At 43.1% G+C, this 23,133-nt stretch overlaps 1 protein-coding gene across 1 annotated transcript in view; it reads right to left on the reverse strand.

Annotated features, from left to right (window-relative positions):
- Window positions 1–23,133, reverse strand: part of LOC106722339 (disintegrin and metalloproteinase domain-containing protein 12-like) — a 113,204-nt gene that overhangs the window by 54,563 nt on the left and 35,508 nt on the right. Inside the window, exon 3 of the mRNA XM_025207549.1 lies at window positions 4,302–4,435. Within this exon, the coding sequence (XP_025063334.1) occupies window positions 4,302–4,435 (134 nt within the window). The remainder of the gene's footprint in view (window positions 1–4,301; window positions 4,436–23,133) is intronic.

Consider the following 23,133-nt stretch of genomic DNA (forward strand, 5'->3'; position numbering starts at 1 on the left):
TGGCCAACTGGCTTAGGGACTGCACCCAGAGAGTGGTGGTGGATGGTTCCTTCTCGGCCTGGAGGGAGGTGGGCAGTGGGGTCCCGCAGGTTTCGGTCCTTGGACCAATATTATTTAATATCTTCATCAGCGATCTGGGTGAGGGTGTGAAGAGCACCCTCTCCAAGTTCGCTGATGATACCAAGTTATGGGGCAAAGTTAGTACACCGGAGGGCAGGGAGCAGATTCAGGTCAACCTGGACATGTTGGATCAATGGGCAGAGAGAAATAGGATGCAATAAAGATAAATGTAAGGTACTCCATTTACTGTAAGGTACTCATAATTGACTCCAAAATGAACATGAGCCAGCAGTGTAACAAGGCCATCAACAAGGCCAATCGCACCTTATTGTGCATTAGCAGGTGCATGACTAATAGATCAAAGGAGGTGATGCTCCCCCTCTATGCGGCACTGGTCAGGCCACAGTTGGAGTACTGTGTCCAGTTTTGGGGGCCACACTTCAAGAGGGACACGGAAAATCTCGAGAGGGTCCAGAGGAGGGCCACTCGCATGATTAGTGGCCTTCGTGATAGACCCTACGGGGGGGAAGCTGAGAGACTTGAATCTCTTCAGCCCTCACAAGAGATGGCTGAGGGGAGATCTTGTGGCTGCCTATAAATTTATTAGGGGAGGTCAACAGGGAATAGGGGACGTATTGTTTACTAAGGCGTCCCAGGGAGTGACTAGGAATAACGGGTGTAAACTAGTTGAGAGTGGATTTAGGTTAGATATTAGGAAGAAATTTTTCACAGTAAGGGTGGCCAGGATCTGGAATGGGCTTCCAAGAGAGGTGGTGCTATCACCTAGCTTGGAGGGCTAGATAGTCACCTGGCTGGGGTCATCTGACCTCGGTCCTCTTTCCTGCCAGGGGCAGGGGGTCAGACACGATGATCCATTGTGGTCCCTTCCGACTCTATAATCTATGAATCTATATGCAGTTGAATAGTCCTATTGACAGATATACATTCCTTCTATGTACTTACTCTCAAAAACACACACTTATGTTTTCCTGTAGACTGATAAATGAATAAAAGTACTTGCATAGGAGTAATGTGCCTTTATATAAATAAGAGTACAGATTACAGAAAAGTGCTATTATTTCCATCTTTATTGTTCTAGGGTGCTCGTACATGTGATGCCCTTACCGTGCACATGTGATGAAAATGTCACTTTGTGTGGCTTAATGGCATCACACTGTACACATGCAAGAGTTTTGAGGATGTTAAATGAGTTTACATTGTTGCAAACTAAACTACATCCCAATTTACGATGCAAATTGCAATGATGCAGCGGTTAGCTCTCCCCCCAGCTGTGGAAGAGGCAGGCAGGCTCTGCAGGAAAAAAGGATTGGGCCCCAGCTCAGGGTTGGGGAAGAATTGGATTCGGCGAGGAGTCTGTCCCCAGGGTAGGTGGGCAGGTGCACTGCTGCTGCACAGGGAATGACCATGGCCCCCTGTAACTCAGGGGTCATTCATCCCACCAGCAGCTCACCCACTCCACCGCAGCCAGGCTCTGGCAAAAAAAAAAGGGCGTTAGTTAAAAACCCACTGTTTCAATTTAGGAGGCATAGAACAAAACTCTGAGGACTAAACACCCCATCACATGTAGAAGTGCTCCTAGCTTTCATTATAAAAATCTTATTTTTGACCATCTATAACATTAGCTTGGAAAACTGGTCTGTCAAGATTTCTTTGAAAGCAAAAGGAGAATGCTTCTGCAAAGTCTGAAGAATATTCATTGGATGTATTCTGAATGAATGGTCAGACCCCGTTATTTTTTCTCCCTACTATTTTTCATTTACCTTGCTTGAAAATGTCTGGCAATTACCCTCTGAACTTCCCATATTGTTAAGTATCCTTGAAAAGTCATGTGCTAGTAATATTTAAATAAAACAGGTAGCAGTGGAGTTGTTGACACTTTTTGGTTCTGAAGAGGTGGATCCCACTTCTAAGATCATCTGTGTTGGTGCAGATAACTTCAGTCAAAAGTATGGTAGCCCTAAGTTTTTCTGCTGGGGTGCCACCTGCAAAGAGGCATTGGCTAATGATTAATTTATGCCAAAATCTGATCTCGGATACTCCAACAAAAATCAGAACAACATGAGCACTCAGTGAAGTAATTGAGAAGAGAATGTTGTTACTGGGATGAGGTAGAGGGGGAAGAAAGGGGAGACTACAATATGTAGCAGGACTAACACAGTTCTTTCAGTTTTTCTTGAAGGTCTCCCAACAAGTGCTAAGGGGAGATTTTGCTGCAAGGTTATTATCTACACACAAGTAACTTTAATACTTTATCATTCTACATACAAATTAAGTTATTTACTTTTCTGTATTTTCTTCAGCAATGTAATTCACCTAGATAAGCAAAAAAAAAGTGGCATGCTTTGAAAAAGAGGTAAAGAGCAACAGATCTTACTTAACATCTACCAGAATACTGTTTAACTTTCCTACTTATCAGTATTTACATGACAAACTATTCACCATTTTATTCCTCAACCAGTTTAACATTGTTGTTTTTCCCACAGCTTGATCTGCACTTTTATGTATTTAATTTATAACAGTTTCCATGGAAAAGAAATATTCAAAAAAGTGCTGAGGCAGCACATGGATCCCTATACCAAACCACAAATCTTTTCTAATGTTCATCTTAAACTGCAAGCAAATCTGGGAAACAAATTAATGATATAAATCATATTATCATTATTCACATAAGGATACTTCATTGTAACCCTTTCAGAAAACTACAGTGGGCTTGAGTAGCCTAAAGTACTCTTCAAGGAGAATGTCTGTTTTCAATTAAATGTTCTAAAAATAGAGTTGCACATACAGCTAGGACAAAGCCATCTGTGTTATCTCCCCTAAGATATCACATGCCTTTATAGATTCACAATAACATTCCCTTTGTCAGTACATATATTCAAACATAGGCTTAGCCTTTCTTTCCAATACGGGACAGGAAAGGTTGGGGAGAGAGAGGATAAGGAGAGAGGAAGGAAGGAGAAAATAATTTAAATATAAAAATTTTGAAGAAGTCATGTCCATTAATTCAAAATCTCTTTTTATACCCAGCGATGTCAGTTCCAAATAACCATGCCTCAAAGTGTTTCCCTCAGAAGAAATCTATAGTAATTAAATAGGATTTCTTGATAAACAGTTTTCACCTGCAGTACAGGCTTACATTTTTCCCCATTTGAGATTTTGTTTTAGTTGAATACATTAATGTATCATACGTGATAAAATTAACTGGTAGCACAATCTGGATTGAAAAGGTTGGGTCCAAAATTGGCACCTGCCCTACATACCCATGAAAGAGATCCAGGAAACATAACATACTCCCTTACTCCATCCTTAGTGCTACCCATACCACCAAACCTGTATGTCATGGGAAAGGCAAAACTCAGAAGGGCTAGTACTACTCCACATCTAAATAATGTGGAATATTGGAAGAGTTGGGCCCAGTCCAAGAAAGCTAAGCCAGTACAGGGGAAGAAGCAATCTGTAACTGGCCAGACAGATTATTTCTCTCCTGGAGCAAGTGGGGAGACCAGGGAGAAAGCCATGACTGAATTACAATTCCCTCTCTGGACTGCTTCTACAGCAGTAACACTAAATGCAGTCTCCTGCTACAGGATACATGCAATGCATTAGTTCTCCCTAATGAAGCAATGTTAGTTTACACCATAAGACAGTCTGTACTCTCATACTTCACCTACATATATCACCCCACAGAAAAGAGCTACAGGATTGGTGAAAGAGAAAGTATATACAGCATAACATATATTCATTACAGACACTGACTTTCCTTTGAACCCAGACTTATCTTTTAGACATCTTCCCTCATCTTCTTGACATCTGTCATTTCCTCTTTCAATGTAATTCCTTCCTTAAGTTAGCCAAATGCTCTTCCCCCTTTATTTCTACCAGTATAACACATTCATAAAGTTATTTCAAAGTATATTAATGGCTCTCAAGCAACTAAGAAATAGGTATCAAAATAGGTATTTAAAAATGAAATCTAAGTTTTCATTATCAAAAATATGTCACTTCAAAATGACACAAAACAGCTCAAAATTCTCATTTATTTTCTTAAAGATTTTATTCTAATAAGGTAAATAACCATTTCTAGTTGGCAGACATTTTGCTAAAATATCATTAATGTATGTTTATAACAGCTGTGGTGAAGTGCGGGCATTTGTTTTTATTTACAGTCTTTCAATTTTTGTATAGGTCATGATATAATCATCAACAAAATGAAAACGAACCTTTGAATAGATGCCATTTATTGGTTTCCATTGTTCTCCATTCAAAAGGTAGGGAACTATTATCTCATAATCTTCTGACTGGTTCTTTGGCGTCTGTTGCCTAGAGGATTCCAATTTACTGTCCACATTCTCTCCTAGGTTAGGGGGGAAAAACATTTCATGTTAGTAGGAAACAGAACTCGACAATGTGAACCTTATTATTTATGGGACTTGGCAGAAGGGTTCAGAATGAAGTAAATTCAAGGAAAAAAATTAACTATTAAAACACAATGGGCTGACATTGCTTCTTAGAAAAGTCAGCAGCAAACCACACCTGAATTCTAAGAGAAAAGGGAAGTGTTAAGACTATACTTCCTTTGAGCAAACCTCTCATTACTGTCAAAAATGCAATTAATGTGAAGACAGGGTGAGAGGGGGAAAAGTAGACAGTAGCTTAAGGGAACAGAACAAGCAATATAGCAGCCCAGGACCATCCAGGCTAGGGACAGAAATTATACATAAACCAATATAAGTGATTGGAAACCAGTTCAAATATGTAACACAACAGAAGTTCAGTGCACATAAACCACTTTCAAAATGGCCCAAACTGGTGTAAGATAAACCTGGATAGATATAGTATCAACTTACTTAGATTAAATTGTTTTATTGAATTTCTGTCCCAGATCCCCTCAATATTCAACTGAACTCATAGTCCTTCAGCATCCCAAGATGCTTTGCACCTCCCCTGCAAACTCCCTCTTCCAGGGTAGGCATGCTAGCTTTGGTTCAAGCTATCTGCTCCAGTTGAGCAGGGAGGTATGCTCTAGAGCCCACCGCTTTCTGGCCTGAGCCATTGCAGGCATGTGGCTGTATCTATGGACTCAAAAGTGAGTGCCTATTCACTTGCTTATTGGGTCAATCTACGCACCTTAGACTAACCTGAAAAGATTGAATCGATTCAGCCTCGGCTTTTTGACTGTCTGTACTTAGCCCCAACATCCAGTCAAACTGTCAACTATCAAATTATGCAGTAACATTTTCACTTCTATCTTTGTAATTTAAAGTAGAGATTTGTCATGATAAATAACAGGCTTTGCTTTACATTGCAAAAAGGTTATAATACTTATTAATGTTACAGTACCACCCCAAAAGCCCCACTTTATTGGATGCTGCACAAACCTTGCCCTGAAGCACTTACACTATAGGGACACAAGAGAACAGTGGGTAGGGTTGCAATCTGCAAGCCAATGAAACTGGGGAAGTACTGGCACTGCTGTGCTAGTTACATGGATCATTCTTTACTTTTTGTCTTTTCTTCTATATTGGAGGTAAGACAAGGAAGAAGGGATGGGGAGGGCTTTCCTGGGTATGGCTTTTTCGTCTAGCTAAAAATCAACAGATTAGATTTGTAAGCATCTCAAAGGTGAACCTTGAGGAATTTGAAAGATAATGTAACAACATCTAAATATTTCTATTAGGAGTCATTGTAAAAAAAAAAGTAGAGAGAGAGAGAGAATTTAAGAGGGGCCTGGATCATTCCCTCAGTTGCATGTTTGCAGAATCAGACCCAAAAAACTCATAAAAAAGTGATTAGTATTGCTGTCAGAACCATGTAACTAGATCCCCAATTTCTCCTGAGTGATTTAATCATCCTACTATGCTTTCATATAGTCTTAGCTCCCTAAAGGTAGATGATAGTCATTGATTTCCTTTTATGTCCTTTCCATTTCTTTGGCTGAGTCAGCTGGTCCTCACATTTTGCAAATTTGAGTCAGACATAACGATGCAGTTTTAGATTACTGAAGCCTCCAAGTTTATTGTGCACAAAAGGTTTAGCCATTGTAATCCTAGACTTTTATTAGACCCCAATTACTTCTTAATCCACACCATTTTATTCTGCTCTGCATGGAAACCTTCAGTTATACTCTATTTAACAAATTAGCCTGAATTCTGTTCAACACAAAGACTCACTCACCATAGTGGTCTCAAAATTTCTTTCTAATTACTCAAGAAGGTCATAAAGCATTTAGAACCCCAGTGACATATGCACACTGCCTCCTTGACCCACAGTCCAGGGGCGGGGCATGGCTGGGGAAAATCACTAGGCTGGTGCAAATAGGCAACTATTCAACTGGAATTCAGCCAACTTGGATGTGTAGATCCAAATCGCTTTTCTGATTTGAATGGGCCAAATTGATTCAGAAAAGATTTGGTGATTCAGCCATTGGGTATAATGGGGAATCAATGACATATCTATAACTTTGTTGATTTTTGGCTGATTTGGATGAAACTTTCACAGGTGATAGCTGCTGCTAAGGGCATAAAGGTTGCCAGGCTTCAAGGTGATAGGTACAGGGGTTTCTGGGAAGCTGCACCTCAAATCCTGAAAGCAAAACTCATGTCACGTGTATGTGTTAAGCCACAGTGGGCTGAGTTTTAGTGCCCCCTGGTGCCTGATATGGGCCACTGAAAGGGTCTGGCTGCCTTTCACATCTGTCCCTGGCCCCAGTGCCAACCCCAGGTTGTCTTTCTCAGTGGTCCTGACTGGTGCTCTGCTCAAGGCTATACCAAGGTGGTTACACTGGCTCATTTCTAGGATTTGGCATGCATGGTACAGAAATGAGTGGGTAGGGCATGCCTCACAGCAGTTGAACATGGCATAAAAACAGTATAGATTATGCACAAGGTGTCCACAATACACATTAGAGAAGAAACTTTGAGAGAGAATATAAGCCGTAACTGAGTTAATGCTCTACATGCAGAGTCAGTCACATGACTTAGATTAATATTGCAATATCAAAAAAGCTATTTGCAGGCCATGTTATTTATTGTGCAAGAAGCAAAGATTTCTTAGGGTGGTACCTTTTATTGGACTAACTGTACAGTAGAGTTTGTCTTGCATTCGAAAACTCATCTAACTCAACTACACAGATGGCCCAATAAGATATCACCCTAAGAAATACTTGCCCCTCACATAATTTCTGGACGATCACAGGTATAACATCACTCTTATGCTACCATATTATTTACTGAGTATTTTCTCTCTCTCTCAACATAAGAATGGTCTTTACCACAGAAAAGGAGAACTGGTGTAATATAAAAATCACTGAAAGAGAGCCTGGCAGACAAGGTTCCTTGGGTGAATTTGGTATCTTTTATTAGACCAACCCAAATGGTTGCAGAATAGTTATTAAGCAAGCTTTCGGGTTCAAAAACCCTTCGTCAGGCTCAGGAAGCTGCAGCAGTTGGTGTGTGCTCTTCCTGGATTCAGGAAGGGATGTATGTAGTTGCTGGAATCTAACTGAAATCACTGTCCATGTTATGCACATGGAGTTATGCCTAGTGTCCAGAGTAAATTCCAGGAATCTGATGATCAACCCATGGTCATTCATACTTTCTGGCTGACACGTTGTGTAAGATGTGTACGTCACAATAGATGATTCAGTTATCACTTAAACCACTGTAAATCAGGAATCACTGCTGATGAAGTCATGAATGCCACATGCTCCTGGAGGCTGGGGGGGCACAGCAAACTCCCGCAGGTGGTGGTGGCAGTGTTGGCAGTGGGAGCGTGGTGGCGGAAGGTGGCTGCCATGGTGCCAATGGTTTGGGGGAGTGGCGGCCAGCTGCGGTATCGGCAGCGCTTTTTGCAGGGGGTGCCCCGCCAAGTTCAGGGGGTGCACATGCACCCTCATGAACCCCCTACATGTTGCCAATGGATGTAGTGTTAAACTGATGTGAGGAGAATCAGGTCGAGTACATCTAACATCCTGTTCGAAATATACACCTACAGACATGGGAGACTGGTGCCTCCTGAGTCTGGGGAAGCACCTGCAGAAGCTGTTGGGGGTGGCAGTGGTGGGGACAGGGCTGGTGAGCACCCGCAGAAGCCACTGGTGGTGTCAGCATTGGAGACAGCCCTATTGGGGAGGGGGAGCATGTGCCCCCCCCCCCACCATCCCTCCACGAGTAACCTATGCCTACAGATAGAAAGAAAAAGGAAGAGGAGGAATAATAAACCAAGGCAGGTGGGCAAATTTGCTTCTTATATGAAAGTTTCAGCATTCTGACTAGAAAAAAAGAGTTCCCAACTCATCCAGAGATGAAGTCACCGACCCAGAATGAATATCTAGACGCAAGCCCTTCTAGGAAGAAATTAAAAAAAGGTAAACCTCAGTCTAAGTTTGTTCCTAAGTATGTTAGAATTTCCTGTCCTTCCTGCAGTACCCATGTTAAAGGGGTGTTTCCACCTTCCTCCTTTTTTAAATCAGGACAGAATTAGCAAGACAAATTTGCAACAACGAATCAGCGATATTTAGCTGCTCCGTGAAGGTTTCTTCTGACAGCTCCAGCTGACTGCAACACTGCTACCGTCCCACCCCACTACCCATACATGATAGACTCTTCAATGACACATTCAAGTCTGCAGTCGCATCATTTTCTGGTATCATTTCACCTGTCTGTGAGGCAGAGCAAGAATCCATTTAACATCATCAAGAGCAGAACCTTTCCTAGTTCTCTCACAGACTAGGAATTTATGGAGCATGTCTCAGTGAAATGAGAAACTTTTGGCTCCAATCCTGATTTCTTCTCAGCTCACTAGAGCAGTCTCAGCCATTTGGATTAAATGACTCAGGCCTTGCTCCTGCTATTTTACAGACCTTGCTTTCTAGCTTTCATTGAAACCTTTATAAAGGTCTGTTTTAAAAACCCTAGAAATATACATCTCTCACTGCAGATGTACCTTTGATGAATAAAACTTGCTTGAACTCTTTTAATTTCTAAATGGAGCTCTACTTCTGCCCTGAGAGCCACCTTCTCCTGCAAGATGAGAGTTCTCCAGCTCCATCCTCCTTGTTCCTCCCTTTCAACCGTGTGCGATTGGGACATACACTTTAACCTTGGTTACCCAGTTCTGATGTACTATGCTCACTTTCTTTTCCCACCTTCCCTGACAATACTGGAATGCTTCTCTTAAAATTTTCCCTTTTGACCTTCCTTTCTTTTTACCCGAGATTATAATTGACCCTCTCTGTAAGATATTATTTCATTTTGTGTTGCCATATAAAAGGGATCCAGTATAAAAATAAACCATACTGTTTTATAACTCAATCAAACAACAGCAAACACTGGCTGATTCTCAATTTTAAAAGGAATGACATTTCAAATCTTCATGGTGAGATTCAAAGAATAAATACTGCCTGTACTAGTGAGATGTCATTCAACTCTGAGAAACTGAACTGCTGCCCTATTAACTCTGCATTTACTATTACCTGTGTACATTGCTAATGAAGCAATTTGTTTCTTAATCAGGTGTACAATACCCCTCTAGCAAGATCTTCCCTCCAAATCCATTGGTTGTAAATTTTGCATATATTGGATTAATTTATATTCTGTACAAATAAAAAAAAATATATATGTGTTTTACAATGGACAAATTCTATCCAGCTGGGCTATAGACGAAAATATTTTTGAGGGATTCTGGTTAGAACAACAAAAGCTTTACATGATTTGCTTGTAACACTGGAATCCCAGAAGAATATAGTTCTATAAAACACAGAGATTTGGTTTATAGCATTATTTTTTTTTAAATGTGGGTATCAAAAAAGCCACTAAAATATTTATAAATATATATTACATACACACAGAATATTGCTGTAGTTACTGAACTTGATCTTCAAGATTGATATCTTCTGTACAAATAAATTACTACAGGGTGAGCTATAAGCCTCCATAGTCTCTCAGCTTGAAATATGAAATTTTAATTTAAGTCTCTAAGAATCTGTGGTTTATAAGATTCAATTGTTTAAAACAGGTGTTAAGAAGAAGCTCCTAACAGACTGGTAGAAATGTGGTAGTCAGGACTCATTAGTTAATCTGTAAGCCTTGAAATCATAATTGCGTTCCTGGATCAGTTCAGCACCACAATGGTTGTCAGAAAGAGGGAATATTTACTGAAGAGTGGTATTTGAGATACTAGCTATAACAAAATGTCAGTCAACATTTATTGGTGACAACTGTGACTAATTTATGCCATTAATTATTTTGAGAACTGGAAGAGGGCTTGAGCCTACTTATATATGAAAACATGTTTTCTTAACCAAGTCTACGATATGGTATTTCATTCAAGTTTTAGAAGGTGGTGACTTGAGAGTTTTGGGAGTTTAGCTGTTATGTGTGGCAGGATGCTTTTGGTATTAATTCTATACATATGTTAATACCACAAAATTGGCCCCAACAAAGAAATTAGCCAAAATTTTATATAAATTGTGCTATTCCCTCTATGAGTACTTGTAACAAGATGATGCCTGAGGGCCGCCATGATGCCCTCTAGTGGCCACCTCTATCCTGTTCTCCCTACTCAATTTTCCTTGGGTGTCAACCTGCTCACTAATCTGCCACGCCTTAATGTTAAAGAAAAGTAATGAGGGAGGTTGCCTCCTGGGGCTGATGAGTCCATGGGGCTCTCTCTCTCTTCTTCTCTCTCTAGCTTTGCCCTGATTGCCTTTCTCAGGGCTGGGCCTTGCTGGCCTTCAGGGCTAAATTTGAGGCCTCCTTTCTCCCCTACAGCCACACCTATGCCTTGCAGGTGATACCAATTAACACTTCAATGGGACTGCTTGCCTCGAGTACAATACTTGACTCAGGTATCCAATCCCTTGCTCGGGCATCAGCCTTCCTGGATCTGGCCCCCTTTCTCTGGCGGGGCCCCACTTTGGCCTAGGTCCACTGTGCCTGCCTTCGACTCTTGGGCACCAGCCCTTTTTTGCCCTTCCCGGGGCCTGGCCCAAACCTTCCCAACCTCAGGCCATCTCTCTTGCCTTTGCTACTCAGCCTTTTACCTTATCTGTTCCCGCTTGCAGGGCTCAAAACACCCATGTGTCCCTTGGGCACCCTTGTGCCTCTCCTCATCACACCCTATTAGCCACACCTGGTCCACCAGTTTAATTATAACAATAAAAAGGCAAGCATCTGCTTAAGAAACCAAACAACCCCCCCAACCCCCCCCCTTTTCCAGGGTAAATCAACACTTGGTGAACCCTCTTACTGGTAGGCTGTCACCTCTGCCTCAAGGGCATTCCATGCCAGTCATGGTCTCTCAGGCAGAGTCTTCTCTCTTGAGAGCTCTGTCCTCCCTCCCCCACTTTCCTCCCCGTCAGCACTAGCATGATCCCCTGCCTGCTCCCTGCTCAAAGTGCTGGAGCTGAGCTTCTTTAGCTCTAATGGGCAGTTTGCCCTGTCCCCCAGCTGCAACATGGTTCTGCTGCCTGCAGCCCCCGTCTTAATGTCAGCCAGTGTGTCTGCCTTGTTTTTCTGCCTATTTATTTGCAGATCACCTTCCCCTATCTAGTAACAGGAGCCTCTGGCTTCCTTTTACAGTACTCCAAAACACAAAGAAAATCATCACCTGCTGACCTTCACCTATCACATTCAAAAGCAATGATGTCTGAATGCCATGTGGCCCCAATTCTGCTTCTATTACTTATATACTCTGGGTCTACTTCTGTGAGAAAGTAATAATTCAATGTTTGTATGGGGCAAAATCAGGTGGCATTTTATAAATACACATAGATGTCATTAAGATCTCTCTGCCTGTGATTACTGCCTTCAACAAGCTATTTAGTTGCACAGTTGGATTTTTTTCATTTACACTTCTGCTTGTGGTAAGGGGTCATGGCTTTCTACCTATACAAAGGTGGTAGAAAGCCCTGCAATTGGGTACTATGGACTGATTCAGAAAAACATTTAAGCATATGCTTAAATTTAAACACTTGTTTTGGAAGTCCTATGGACCTCAATGGGACGTGGCACATGTTTAAGTACTTTCACAGGCATGATTTCCCTATTTGGGGTGATTATAGGAATAAAGAAGTTTGTACTCCCATCGTACAGCACTAAGTGGAGCACACATGCTAATAAGCTGATTTTTTTTACAAATCTATATATTCAAACATGGCTTTTGTAACAAAGTGGTAGAGCATTACATAACATACATAATATACAAAAGATCAGTAGAGTGCAGGCTAAAAAGAGAAGAAGATTGAATATGAGATTTTTACCATGAGGTTGTCAAGAATAACGGACTGTAGAAAAAAACAGCTGATACAACAAAAGAGTGAACATATTTATATGAAATGGAAAAAAGTTGTTAATATGAAAAAGGGTTCTGAAACCTGTAGTGAAGGCACACATTAAAGTGGACTAGGTGGAGAACACTGGGATGCAAAAGATTAAAAATGAATTCATTATAGTCCAATACAAATACAAAGGAGGTATACATACAAGTGGAGATAGGATGACTAAGAGACAACCTGAGGAATAGGAATATAAAGTCAATGAATAGAAGGGAAAGAAACATAAATACAAGAAAAAAGTGTAATGATCTGTATTTTATCCCCAGAGACAGACATGCAACACCAGAGCAGTGTCAAGCCTGAATAGCAGAGCTGGGCACTGAGTAGCTGTGCAAAGTGGTGAAGCAAAACAGAACATCACTGATTTCTCTGCTAGGTATATGAGGTGGTGGTCAGTCATAAAGCATGAGTCTCCTCTTCAGGGCATAGCTTACTTCCTTTTGTATCAAGATAGTACCAAGGTATCTGTGCCAATGTACTGAAGTCAACACCTGTATACTATGAGTGTGCTAATGATACTTTTTCTATCAGAAAAGAAGGCATTGGAAATTCAAATGCTAACAGGGTCCTTCTCCTGACGAAGTCTGCAGACCATGGACTTGTCATCACAAATACCCTGTTCCATCAAAGGAACAAGTTCAAGACATCCTAGAAACACTGGCATTTGATTGACTATACGATTGTTCGAACTCGCGATCACCATGATGTCCTGATTACAAGAGCCATGACTAGTGATGATGACTGTTGGATTGACCATTGCCTCATCCATTCCTGCATGTCCATCAGGATTGCTCCTAAATGAAGAATGCAAAGGAAGCAGATCAGGCACAAGGTAAACATCAAGTGCTTGAAGGACCCACTCAAGCAGCGAGAATTCCAGCAACTTCTGAATGAGACACTACCAACAGAGCACCCAGAAGGAGTCAAGGAGTACTGGACGGGACTCAAGACAGCTGTTCTCTCATCCTGTTAAAATACCATAGGCTACAAGACCAGGAAACATCAAGACTGATTTGACAAAAATGACTGAAATTCAAGGTCTCATTGACAGGAAACGGAAAGCTTTCTGTGCCTGGCAGAATGACATCAACTTTGCCATCAAGAAAAATGCACACCAACAAGTAAAATCAGAGCTGCAAAGGAGAACACAAGAACTGAAGAATGAGTGGTGGATTCAGAAATCAAAAGAAATCCAACATTTTGCTGCCATCTGAGACACTCGTGGCTTCTTCAGTGCTACCAAAGCTGTCTACAGCCCCAGCACTCAAGGCCTTAATCCTCTAAGATGAAAGGATGGAACAACACCCCTGAAAGAGAGCGAATCCATTAATGTTCACTGGAAAGAAGATTTCCAGGGCCTTCTGAATCATGACTCAACTGTCGATGAAGATAAGATCAACAACTTTCCACAAAAGCAATCAGAGAAGAGCTCGGTTTGCCACCTACCCCGGGAGGGGTCAGGAGTGCCATCAGGAAAATGAAGACTAACAAGGCATCTGGTGTTGACGGAATACCTGCAGATATTTTTAAAGGAGGAAGAGAACAACTTATGTGTCAGCTTGATGTCCTCATCCTTAAAATCTGGAACAAGGAAAAAGTCCCAGCTGACCCAAGGGATGCCTCAATACCATCTTCAAGAAGAGGGACAAACTGATTGTGAAAACTATGAGCATCTCATTGTTGGCCACTGCTGAGAAAGTCATTGCCCATATCCTCATTAACTGCCTTCTCCCACTTGCGGAAGAAATTCTTCCAGAATTTCAAAGCAGCTTTAGACCCTCTTGAGGAACCACAAACATGGTATTTGCAGCACATTAAATCCAGAAGTGTTGTAAGCAAAATAGACATCTCCATTTGGCCTTCATCAACCTCTCTAAAGCCTTTGAGCCTGTAAACTGTGAAGCCCTATGGAAAATCCTGTCCAAAACAAATTCATCAGTGTTCTGAGACTGCTCCATGACAACATGTCAGGAAGGGTTCTCAGCAATGGGAATCAAACATAACCATTTGAGGTGAAAACTGGAGTGAAGCAAAGTTGTGTCATCATCCCAGAGAGAGGACTTGATAGTGGCTTACTGCTATATCAGAGGAGTGCATCAGGAGCTTGGTGAACAACTGTTCACTAGGGCACCCCTGGGGAAGACCAGGACCAATGGATACAAACTCCTGGAAGGCCGCTTCAGGCTTAATACCAGGAAAAAACTCCTTCACAGCCAGGGTGTCCAGACTAAAATAGACTCCCTCCAGAGGTGGTGCAGTGACCTACCCTGGAGGTTTTCAAAAGGAGACTAGACAGTCACCTTGCTGGGGTCACCTATCCTTAGTTGTCTTCCTGCCTAGAGTGACGGGGCTAGACCCGAAGATCTGCAAGGTCCCTTCCAGCCCCTAACAATCTATGAATTTAGACAGGAGATGATTGAACACCTTGAGCAGGCCCAGCAGTTAGCCCAGGTGAACATAGAGAGAGCACAGCAATGGCAGAAAGCTAGCAACCATCAAAAGGCACAAGAAAGAGTTTCAGACTGGGAATAAACTGCTGGTTTTACTTCCCTCCTCTGCAAATAAACTATTAACTAAGTGGCCAGGGCCTTTTGAGATAACAGGAAGGGCCGGGCCCATAGATTATGAAGTATACCACCCAAGACATGTAAGGGAACACCAGATCTACCATGTAAATCTCTTGAAGGCTTGGAGGGAGCCAGAGGGATGGCTACTGAGTCCTGAAGAAGTAAGCAAAGAACCAAGCCCTGAGATAGGAGGAAATACACAAGGGGGCAAGATAGAAATAGGAGACTGCCTTATGGATGAGCAGCAAAAGGAGCTGGGACAGATCATCTTTAAAATTGGTGATGTGTTTAGCAAGGACCCAGGAAAGGCTAGGGGTGTAGTACATGAAATAAATATGCCCAAAGGGGTAGTTGGGAGGGAAAGGTGAAGACCAGTCCCTCACCATCTATAAGCTTGGGTATATGAGGAGATACATAAAATGCTTAAAAAACGGGTGATAATACCATCTCACAATCCCTGGAGAAGCCCAATGGTGGTCATCCCAAAATCCAATGGGTCATTAAGAATATGTGTGGATTTTAGGGGTCTCAAGGCAGTTGCACGTTTTGAAGCATTCCCCATACCCCATGTAGAAGAGCTACTGGAGCAGATAGGTCAAGCAAAGTACATCTCTACCCTGGATTGTTCCAAGGGCTACTGGCAGATCCCCGTGGTGGGAAAGGACCAGTAAAAAAATGGCTTTCAGCATGCCATGGGGATTATTTGAATGTACAAGGATGCTGTTTGGCCTTCTCGGTGCTGCAGCCTCATTCCAAAGGCTGATAGATATCCTAACCCAACATACAAGGTACGCTGCAGCGTACATCGATGATATCATAATTTATTTGCAATCATGACCTGAACATCTGCAGCATGTGGAAGCAGTATTATGAGAATTGCACCAATTTAATATGACCACAAGTCCTAAAAAGTGTGGATTAAGAATGCGGGAGACCAACTACCTTGGGTTCTGCATGGGACAGGGGCTCATACACCCACTGGCAAGTAAAGTAGTGACCGTAGACAAATATAAACCACCACAAATAAACAAACAAATGTGCTCCTTTTTGGGTTTGGCCAACTATTATCAAAGATTTATACCAGGCTTTGCAGAGTTGGCTGCACCCTTGACAGACTCCGTAAAGGGCAAAGTGCAGGGTGTGATAAGCTGGATGCCCCCAACAGAGGAGGCTTTTATGAATATCAAGAGAGACTTATGTAGTGACGTACTCCTAAGGACCCCTGACTTCTAAGCCTTTTATCCTACAGACTGATGGATCCAAAATGGCTATGGGGGCATTCCTATGCCAATGAGAAGATGGGGCTGAAAGACCAGTGGTGTTTGCAAGTAGGAAATTAAATACAGCATAACGCGGGTATTCCACAATGAAGAGGGAATGTCTCGCTATTAAATGGGTGGTCATATATTTCCGTCATTATTTAATAGGATGAGAATTCACACTCATAATGGACCATGCGCCTTTCCAACGGCTGCACAAGTCTAAGTGTGATAACAGGTGCATAATGTGTTGGACACTAGCTCTTCTTCCCTTTAAAATCTCGGTCAGGTACAAGCCAGGAACAACAAAGTTGCCAATTTCTTGTCACAGTGTAGTGAATCAGCAGCAAGGCCAATGGAGCAGAAAGCACTGCAGGATCAGAAGATGGACAAAGCACGCCCAGAAGATGGCACACACAAGACGCCACAAGGCAGCTTGAGGGCGGAGATACATGGCAGTTGCAGTGGAGCTGCTGAGTTGTGGAAGCCTGGTGGCAATGGTGGAATCCCCATGCTGCAGGCCTTACCAGCATCACCATGGCATGCCAAGCCATGGGAGCATGGTGGTGATGGCAGAATTGCCATGCCGCAGACCCTGCTGGCGGCCCCATGGCATGCTGAGCCACAGGAACATGGTGGCAACCGTGGGACCACTGCACTGTGGACACTGCCGGCGGCACCGCAGCACACCAAGCTGTAGGAGCATGGTGGCAGCGGTGGGCTTGCCACACCGCAGGGCCTACCGGCAGCGCTGCAACATCCCAAGCCACAGCCAACAGGGGCAAGGACAGCCGCAAAAGAAAAGAAGATGGTGCCAGTGTGGACGCGCTTTACAAGCGCACGCCGATGCCATTTTGCCAGCAGAGGTGGCGGGGCAGAGCTAAAAGCCCCACGCCTCTGTCCAATGGGGGAACCGGAAGGGAGTTCCCAGCAGCAGAAGGAAGTCTGCAGATGAGACCTAGATCCCAGAAGGGATGACTGGTGGCAGCCTCTGAATAAGCAGCTACCCCTACTGGCTGACTTGGAGAAGTCAGGCTACTTACCTGGAGAAGTGATGTGGAAGTCTGGCTGCAGAGAGAGGAGCCAAGGCAGCAGCGGATCTGCAGGATGAGATGAGAGAGACGACTGGTAAAAAAAACGGCGTCCATGCAACATCAGAGCAACAATGGGTTGGCGCTAGGCAGGGTGTAGGGGAGGCAGAGCCCCAATGACTTCGCACTAACAATCAGATCAATAAGATACCACTGAGCTGGAATTAACAACATTCCCCAAGATTAAAGTTCCAACAAAGATATGGCAGGAGAGAAGCATTGGTGGTCTTGGTAACTAGTGCCAGGGGTCAAACTGTCAGGCTGCAAGACTGCAGGTAGCTCCGGGTGACTAAAAAAGCATAAGTGGGGAGCACAGGACAGGCACAGCAAGTTACAAACCTCAAACTCAAGTCCAAGATGAAGACCATGACAACATCCATAATAGATTTCCAGTATGTGGATGACAATGCTGTCATTGCTGAATCTGAAACGAACCTCCAAACCATTCTTAATATATTCTTGGAAGTCTACAAGAGTATTGGCCTAACTCTAAACATCAGGAAAACTCAAGTCCTTTACCAACCTGCTCCAAATGGAGAAATAATCCCCGCCCCTTCATCCCACTCCATTCAAATCAATGGAGAATTGCTGGAGATCGTGGATCACTTCGCCTATCTTCGAAGCCATCTTTTACCAAAGGCAGACATTAAAATGGAAATACAACACCACTTGAAATGTGCGAGCATAGTCTTTGGACATCTGAGTAAGAGAGTCTTCTTACATCATGACATCCTTGCTGAAATTAAACTCTTGGTTTATTGAGCCATTGTCATTCCAACTGTGCTGTCTGGCTAGGAAGCTTGGACCACATACAGAAGACATCTCAAGAGCTTGGAAAAGTACCACCAATGGTGCCTTCACAAGATCCTTCGGATTAGCGGGGAGGATAGATGCACAAACATCAGCATTTTCGCTGAAGCAGATTCCAACAGCATTGAGGCCATGATCATCCAAAACCAACTTTGCTGTACAGGTCATGTTGTTCACATGCCTGACTCCCGGCTTCCAAAGAGAATCTTTTTCTCACAGCTGAAAGAAGGTCAGTGAAGTAGCGAAGGTCAAAGAAAGCGCTTCAAAGACACCCTGAAGGCAAACATGAAGAGGTGTAACATTGACATCAACACTTGGGAGACCCTTGCTCAGGACCGAACAAAATGGAGGAAGACCTCTTTGGGAGGGCCCTCAACACTTTGAAACAGCTCATCGACAGGCAGAAAAGGAAAAGAGGAACAGGCAAAAAGAACATCAGAACATTCAGTGTAGCAACACAGTGCCCATCTCTTCTGGAAACTCCTGTCCTCACTGCAACAAGACCTGTGGATCTGGAATTGAGCTATGGAGCCAGCTAAAGACTCACTATTAAGATCCTTGGAAGACTATCGCAAGTGATCGCCCATTATCATCACTATGAATGTGCTAATGATATATTTGTTCATGACAGTACAAAGTCATTAACTAGTTTGGGTAAGATGCATGCTTGTTTTTTTTATGGATTTGCCTCTATCCGTTAACTGTCCTCAAAACTCACCCCACTTGAGTCTGGTCCTCCAGGCTCATTCTTTAAAGTAAATCCACTGAAGTGAGGAAGGATTATCTCACGATTTATGTACTGAACTGAGAATCCTGTATTTAATTCCCAGCTCTGTGACAGGCTTCCTGTGTGACCTTAAACCACTTGAGCTCTTTGTGCCCCAGACATAGAAATGTTTCCTTTCTGCCACCCTTTGGGCATAGCTATACATCACCATATGGCAATACTGCTACAGCACTATGCTTTAGTACTTACTTTTGGAACTAAAACAAAATAAGAAGTACCTTTTGAAAGTACTAAAGCACGGTGCAGTAACCGCCCCTACTGTGCCATGTGCATGATGTGATTTCGCCTCTATGTCGCCATAGCAGCACACTACAACGGAGAGCGTGCCATTACAATGACGTAGCTGCTGATCATGTGCAGACCCACGTGATCGCTATGTCACTGTAGTGCACAATAGCATGTCTCTAGGTCACCATAGGGCAACATACATACACACCCTTTATCATTTAATTCAACAAAACAGATAAACTCCTAAGATGTGGGACCATTGGTGAATTTAAACCATACCTAGCATAATATAGCCCTGGACTCTACTGGGATACAATCTGATATAATGTATATTGAAGTCAGTGAATTTAGTAGACAGTAAAGATAGATGAAAGGAGAAATCAGTATATTCATATTACTCTAAAACCCTATTAGGACTCATTTTATATTTTTTTGTCACATCCACCCACCTATCTTTTTCAGTTTGATTCTACTCCATTCTACATCAGTGAATCTTACAACTCATTTTATTCATGGAGAAGGCTTCACAGTCATGACTAACTTAATATTCTACTTTTAGTATGCATTAAAGGAAACTGTCTTGATCCACATGTAACTCAAAAGCTGACATAGTGCCCGTTTTTTTCTTTTTTAGTCACAGAAAGAACAAGGGAGAAAAATACTTCCTATAAGTGTTTAACAAGCTATAAGTACTATACCCTTTTTCTTTCCACATCAGCATGAAAAAGGGACTTTGCTCATAAGTTAAAGAAACACACTTTATTTTTAATTACATACCTGGAATATAAACTTTTATGTGAAAATAACCAACTCTTTAAATATGCAATTTGCCATCTTTGTTTAATGGTTACTGCCCTCTAAGGAAATGCATGGTTAAATTTCAGATTCACATTAAGTTAAGGTTAACAAGTGCTCAGTCAGGCAGCTCAGCTCGTCTGTATCATAAAAAAGAAAAAAGAAACCCAAGGATGCCATGATGAAAAATGTACTAAAACAGATATAAAGAAGTAAATACCTTGGAACTTATCCTATCCATCATGCACCCGACCCAGTAGCTTTTCTGAACAAAGGGCTGTAGTCTCCTCTCACACCTGTTTTACATCAAAAGTAACTCTTGATAATAACCATGGAGGTAGAGGGATGGATATGGAGAAGGAAGAGGATCAGGCCCTTTTCTATACAGTAAAAGGCTATAGTATTTTTCATGTAAAACTATCACAGAACATGTTACAGCCAGCTCAAGCTTGAGAATACAAATATGAGCATAGTAAATAGGAAAAATATTTCATACACAGAGCATGCATTGATAATATATTAGGATGAAAAGTGCTAGAACTATATATCAAGGAAAGAGTTAGAACAGAGCTTAAAGAAACTGGTAGGTTCATAGAATGGGATTTATTTTATCTCCCCCCTCTGCCTAAGAGTTGGTAATCACAGACCTGAGACAATAGATAAGCTCTGAGATGAACTCTGAAGAAAATGAGATAGTCAGCTGGATGCAGAAGCACTGAAAAATATTGAAATGGATGTGGGCATTGTCTACAGGGAGATCAGGGGGGAGTAGGATAGATCTGGCATTTAAAGGGGGCAGAGGGTTAGTAAATTGGTACAAAACAGTAAGTAATAAGGCAGGAAAAATGCAATGAGAAAATTTATGCAAGACTCTGGGGAATTTCCTACTGATTCTGGAAAAGCAGAGAAAGTCATAGGTTTTATTTTGTCCCTATTTTCCCACCCAGCCCAGAAACCTCACTCCATCATAGTATGAGGCCAGCATCCTGTCATTACCTTCTTTTTTGGGGTCGCTTTCCAAGTGCATACAAACATACTTTGGAACCCTTCATCTTTAAAAAAAACTAAGTAAAAAAAAAGACTTGCTCCCTTCCCCCTATCACTGATTGCCATCATTCACCACATCACTTCAAATCTTATTTACAACTGTGTATTGATTTTTAGGGATGTACGAAATTTTACCAGCTGTTTCATTTCAACGCTGTTTCAACTCCTTTCGAGTGGCCTTACACCTAACCTCGAACACCTGGAGCAGCTGAAGTGGAGATCACGCTTACCTCTCTCACAAAGGACACTGGTGCAACCAGTCAGGCCATCAGTGGGCTCTCCATGAAGCCGAGGTGATGGATGAGTCCCACACAGCAAACAAGATCATGGGGGCCATAAACTGCTTGGTGCAGGGGTGGCTCATTGGGCAGGGAGAGCTCACCTGCGGGTTCATGGTCACTGACAACGGGGCCAATATGGTCAAGGCGGTCCGTGATTCCAACTTTGTTGGCATCCGCTGTGTGGCACGTAAGTTCCACCTCATTGTCAGGGATGCCTTGGAGGGGGACAGAGCTCCCGGTGATAGCACCAGCCGCACCAGCAAGCTCATTTCCAAATTCAGGAAGATGGCAAGCTACTTCCACCAGAGCATCAAGGGGGTCAAGATGCTGCGGGACAAACAAGCAGAGCTGAATACCCCGCAGCACAAAATCATGTAGGCTGTGGAGACTCAGTGGAACTCCACATACCTGATGGAGCTTAGCTCAGCAGTGGGAGGCAGAGTGCAGTCCTGGCTCTCCCTGCTCCTGCCTGCCCTCCGAGCAGCTATGGAGCTCCACGGAGCTCAGCCTGGCAGAAGGAGGTGGAGTGCAGCCCTGACTCTCCCTGTTTCCTGCCACCAGGCTGAGCTCCAAGCAGCTCCACAGCCCCATAGAGCACAGCCCAGTGGTGGGAGGCAGGCAGAGCCAGGGCTGTGCTCTGATCAGCTCCGGTAGCCCCACAGAGCTGAGCCCGGTGGCAGGAGGTGGGCAGAGCCAGGGCTGCGCTCTGCCTTCTGGCTGAGCTCCATGGGGCTGCAGGGCTGCTCAGATCACAGCCCTGGGTCTCCCCTGCCTCCCACCACTGGGTTGGATGACAGGAGGCTGCCGCTGCTGCCTAGGGCCAGCGCCAGCATCAGTCTTCCCCAGCACTGTGTCTGGGCTGTACCCAGCACCACTCCCAGGCGGCAGCAGCAGCCTCTGTCACCCAGCACAGATCTGGGGTCCCAGACCCCTGGGAGGAGTCTGGCACAACCCCACAGCCCTTCCAGGGGATGCAGCCCCCTGGATCTGCACCAGATGACAGGAGGCTGCCGCTGCCTGCAAGTGTCACAATTTTTTCTTTATGAAGTTTGAGGTGCAGTTTCTGAGAAACCTCTACACCTATCTCCTTGAAACTTGGCAGGCATCATTTCCTCCAAAGGGGCTACCAACCCTGCAACTTACATCCAAATCAAGCAAGAAATGACAAAGTTTTAGGCATTTTCATGATTCCCCATTATAGCCTATGGGCGAAACGTTGAAACGCATTGAAACAGTGAAGCAGTTTTGACAAAACGAAACGGGACAGTGCTTCAAAATGAAATGAAATGACAAAACAAAACACTGTCCCTTCAAAACAGTGAAACAGATGCTGAAACTAAAATGATGGTGGTTTCTCACAGCCCTAATGAAGGCACGCACAATAGTGCTGAGATGTACTGTTAAAAAATAACTCCATAAATTATCTTAATTTTGTGGAATCCCAGCATTTAAAGGGGGAAGAGGGTTAGTGAATTGGTACAGAAAAGTAAGTAACAAGGCAGAAGTGCCATGAGAAAATTTATGCAGGACTAGGTGGGGAATTTCCTACTGGTTCTGAAAATGCAGACAGTCAGAGGTTTTATTTTGTTCCTGTCTCGTCCCTATTTTCCCACCTGTCACAACCCAAAGTTGTGGTTTTTTTGTTTGAGTGTGCTTCAGCATCGCTAAATCATGTTCCCGCCAAAATTGCAGCTCTTTTGCACGGTGGAGTGTTCTGTTGCAACAGAGGACCCGCGTGCAGGAGTTTTTCCTGCCAGTTTTGTAGCCTTCTTTGCATAGTGCATTTCTTTTGCATTATAGTGATGCACGATGCAAAGGAGTTCCTGCCATTTGTATTAAGATTCGAGCCACAT

This window comes from Alligator sinensis, unplaced genomic scaffold (genome assembly GCF_000455745.1).
Source record: "Alligator sinensis unplaced genomic scaffold, ASM45574v1 scaffold193_1, whole genome shotgun sequence".
Lineage (NCBI taxonomy): Eukaryota > Metazoa > Chordata > Crocodylia > Alligatoridae > Alligator > Alligator sinensis.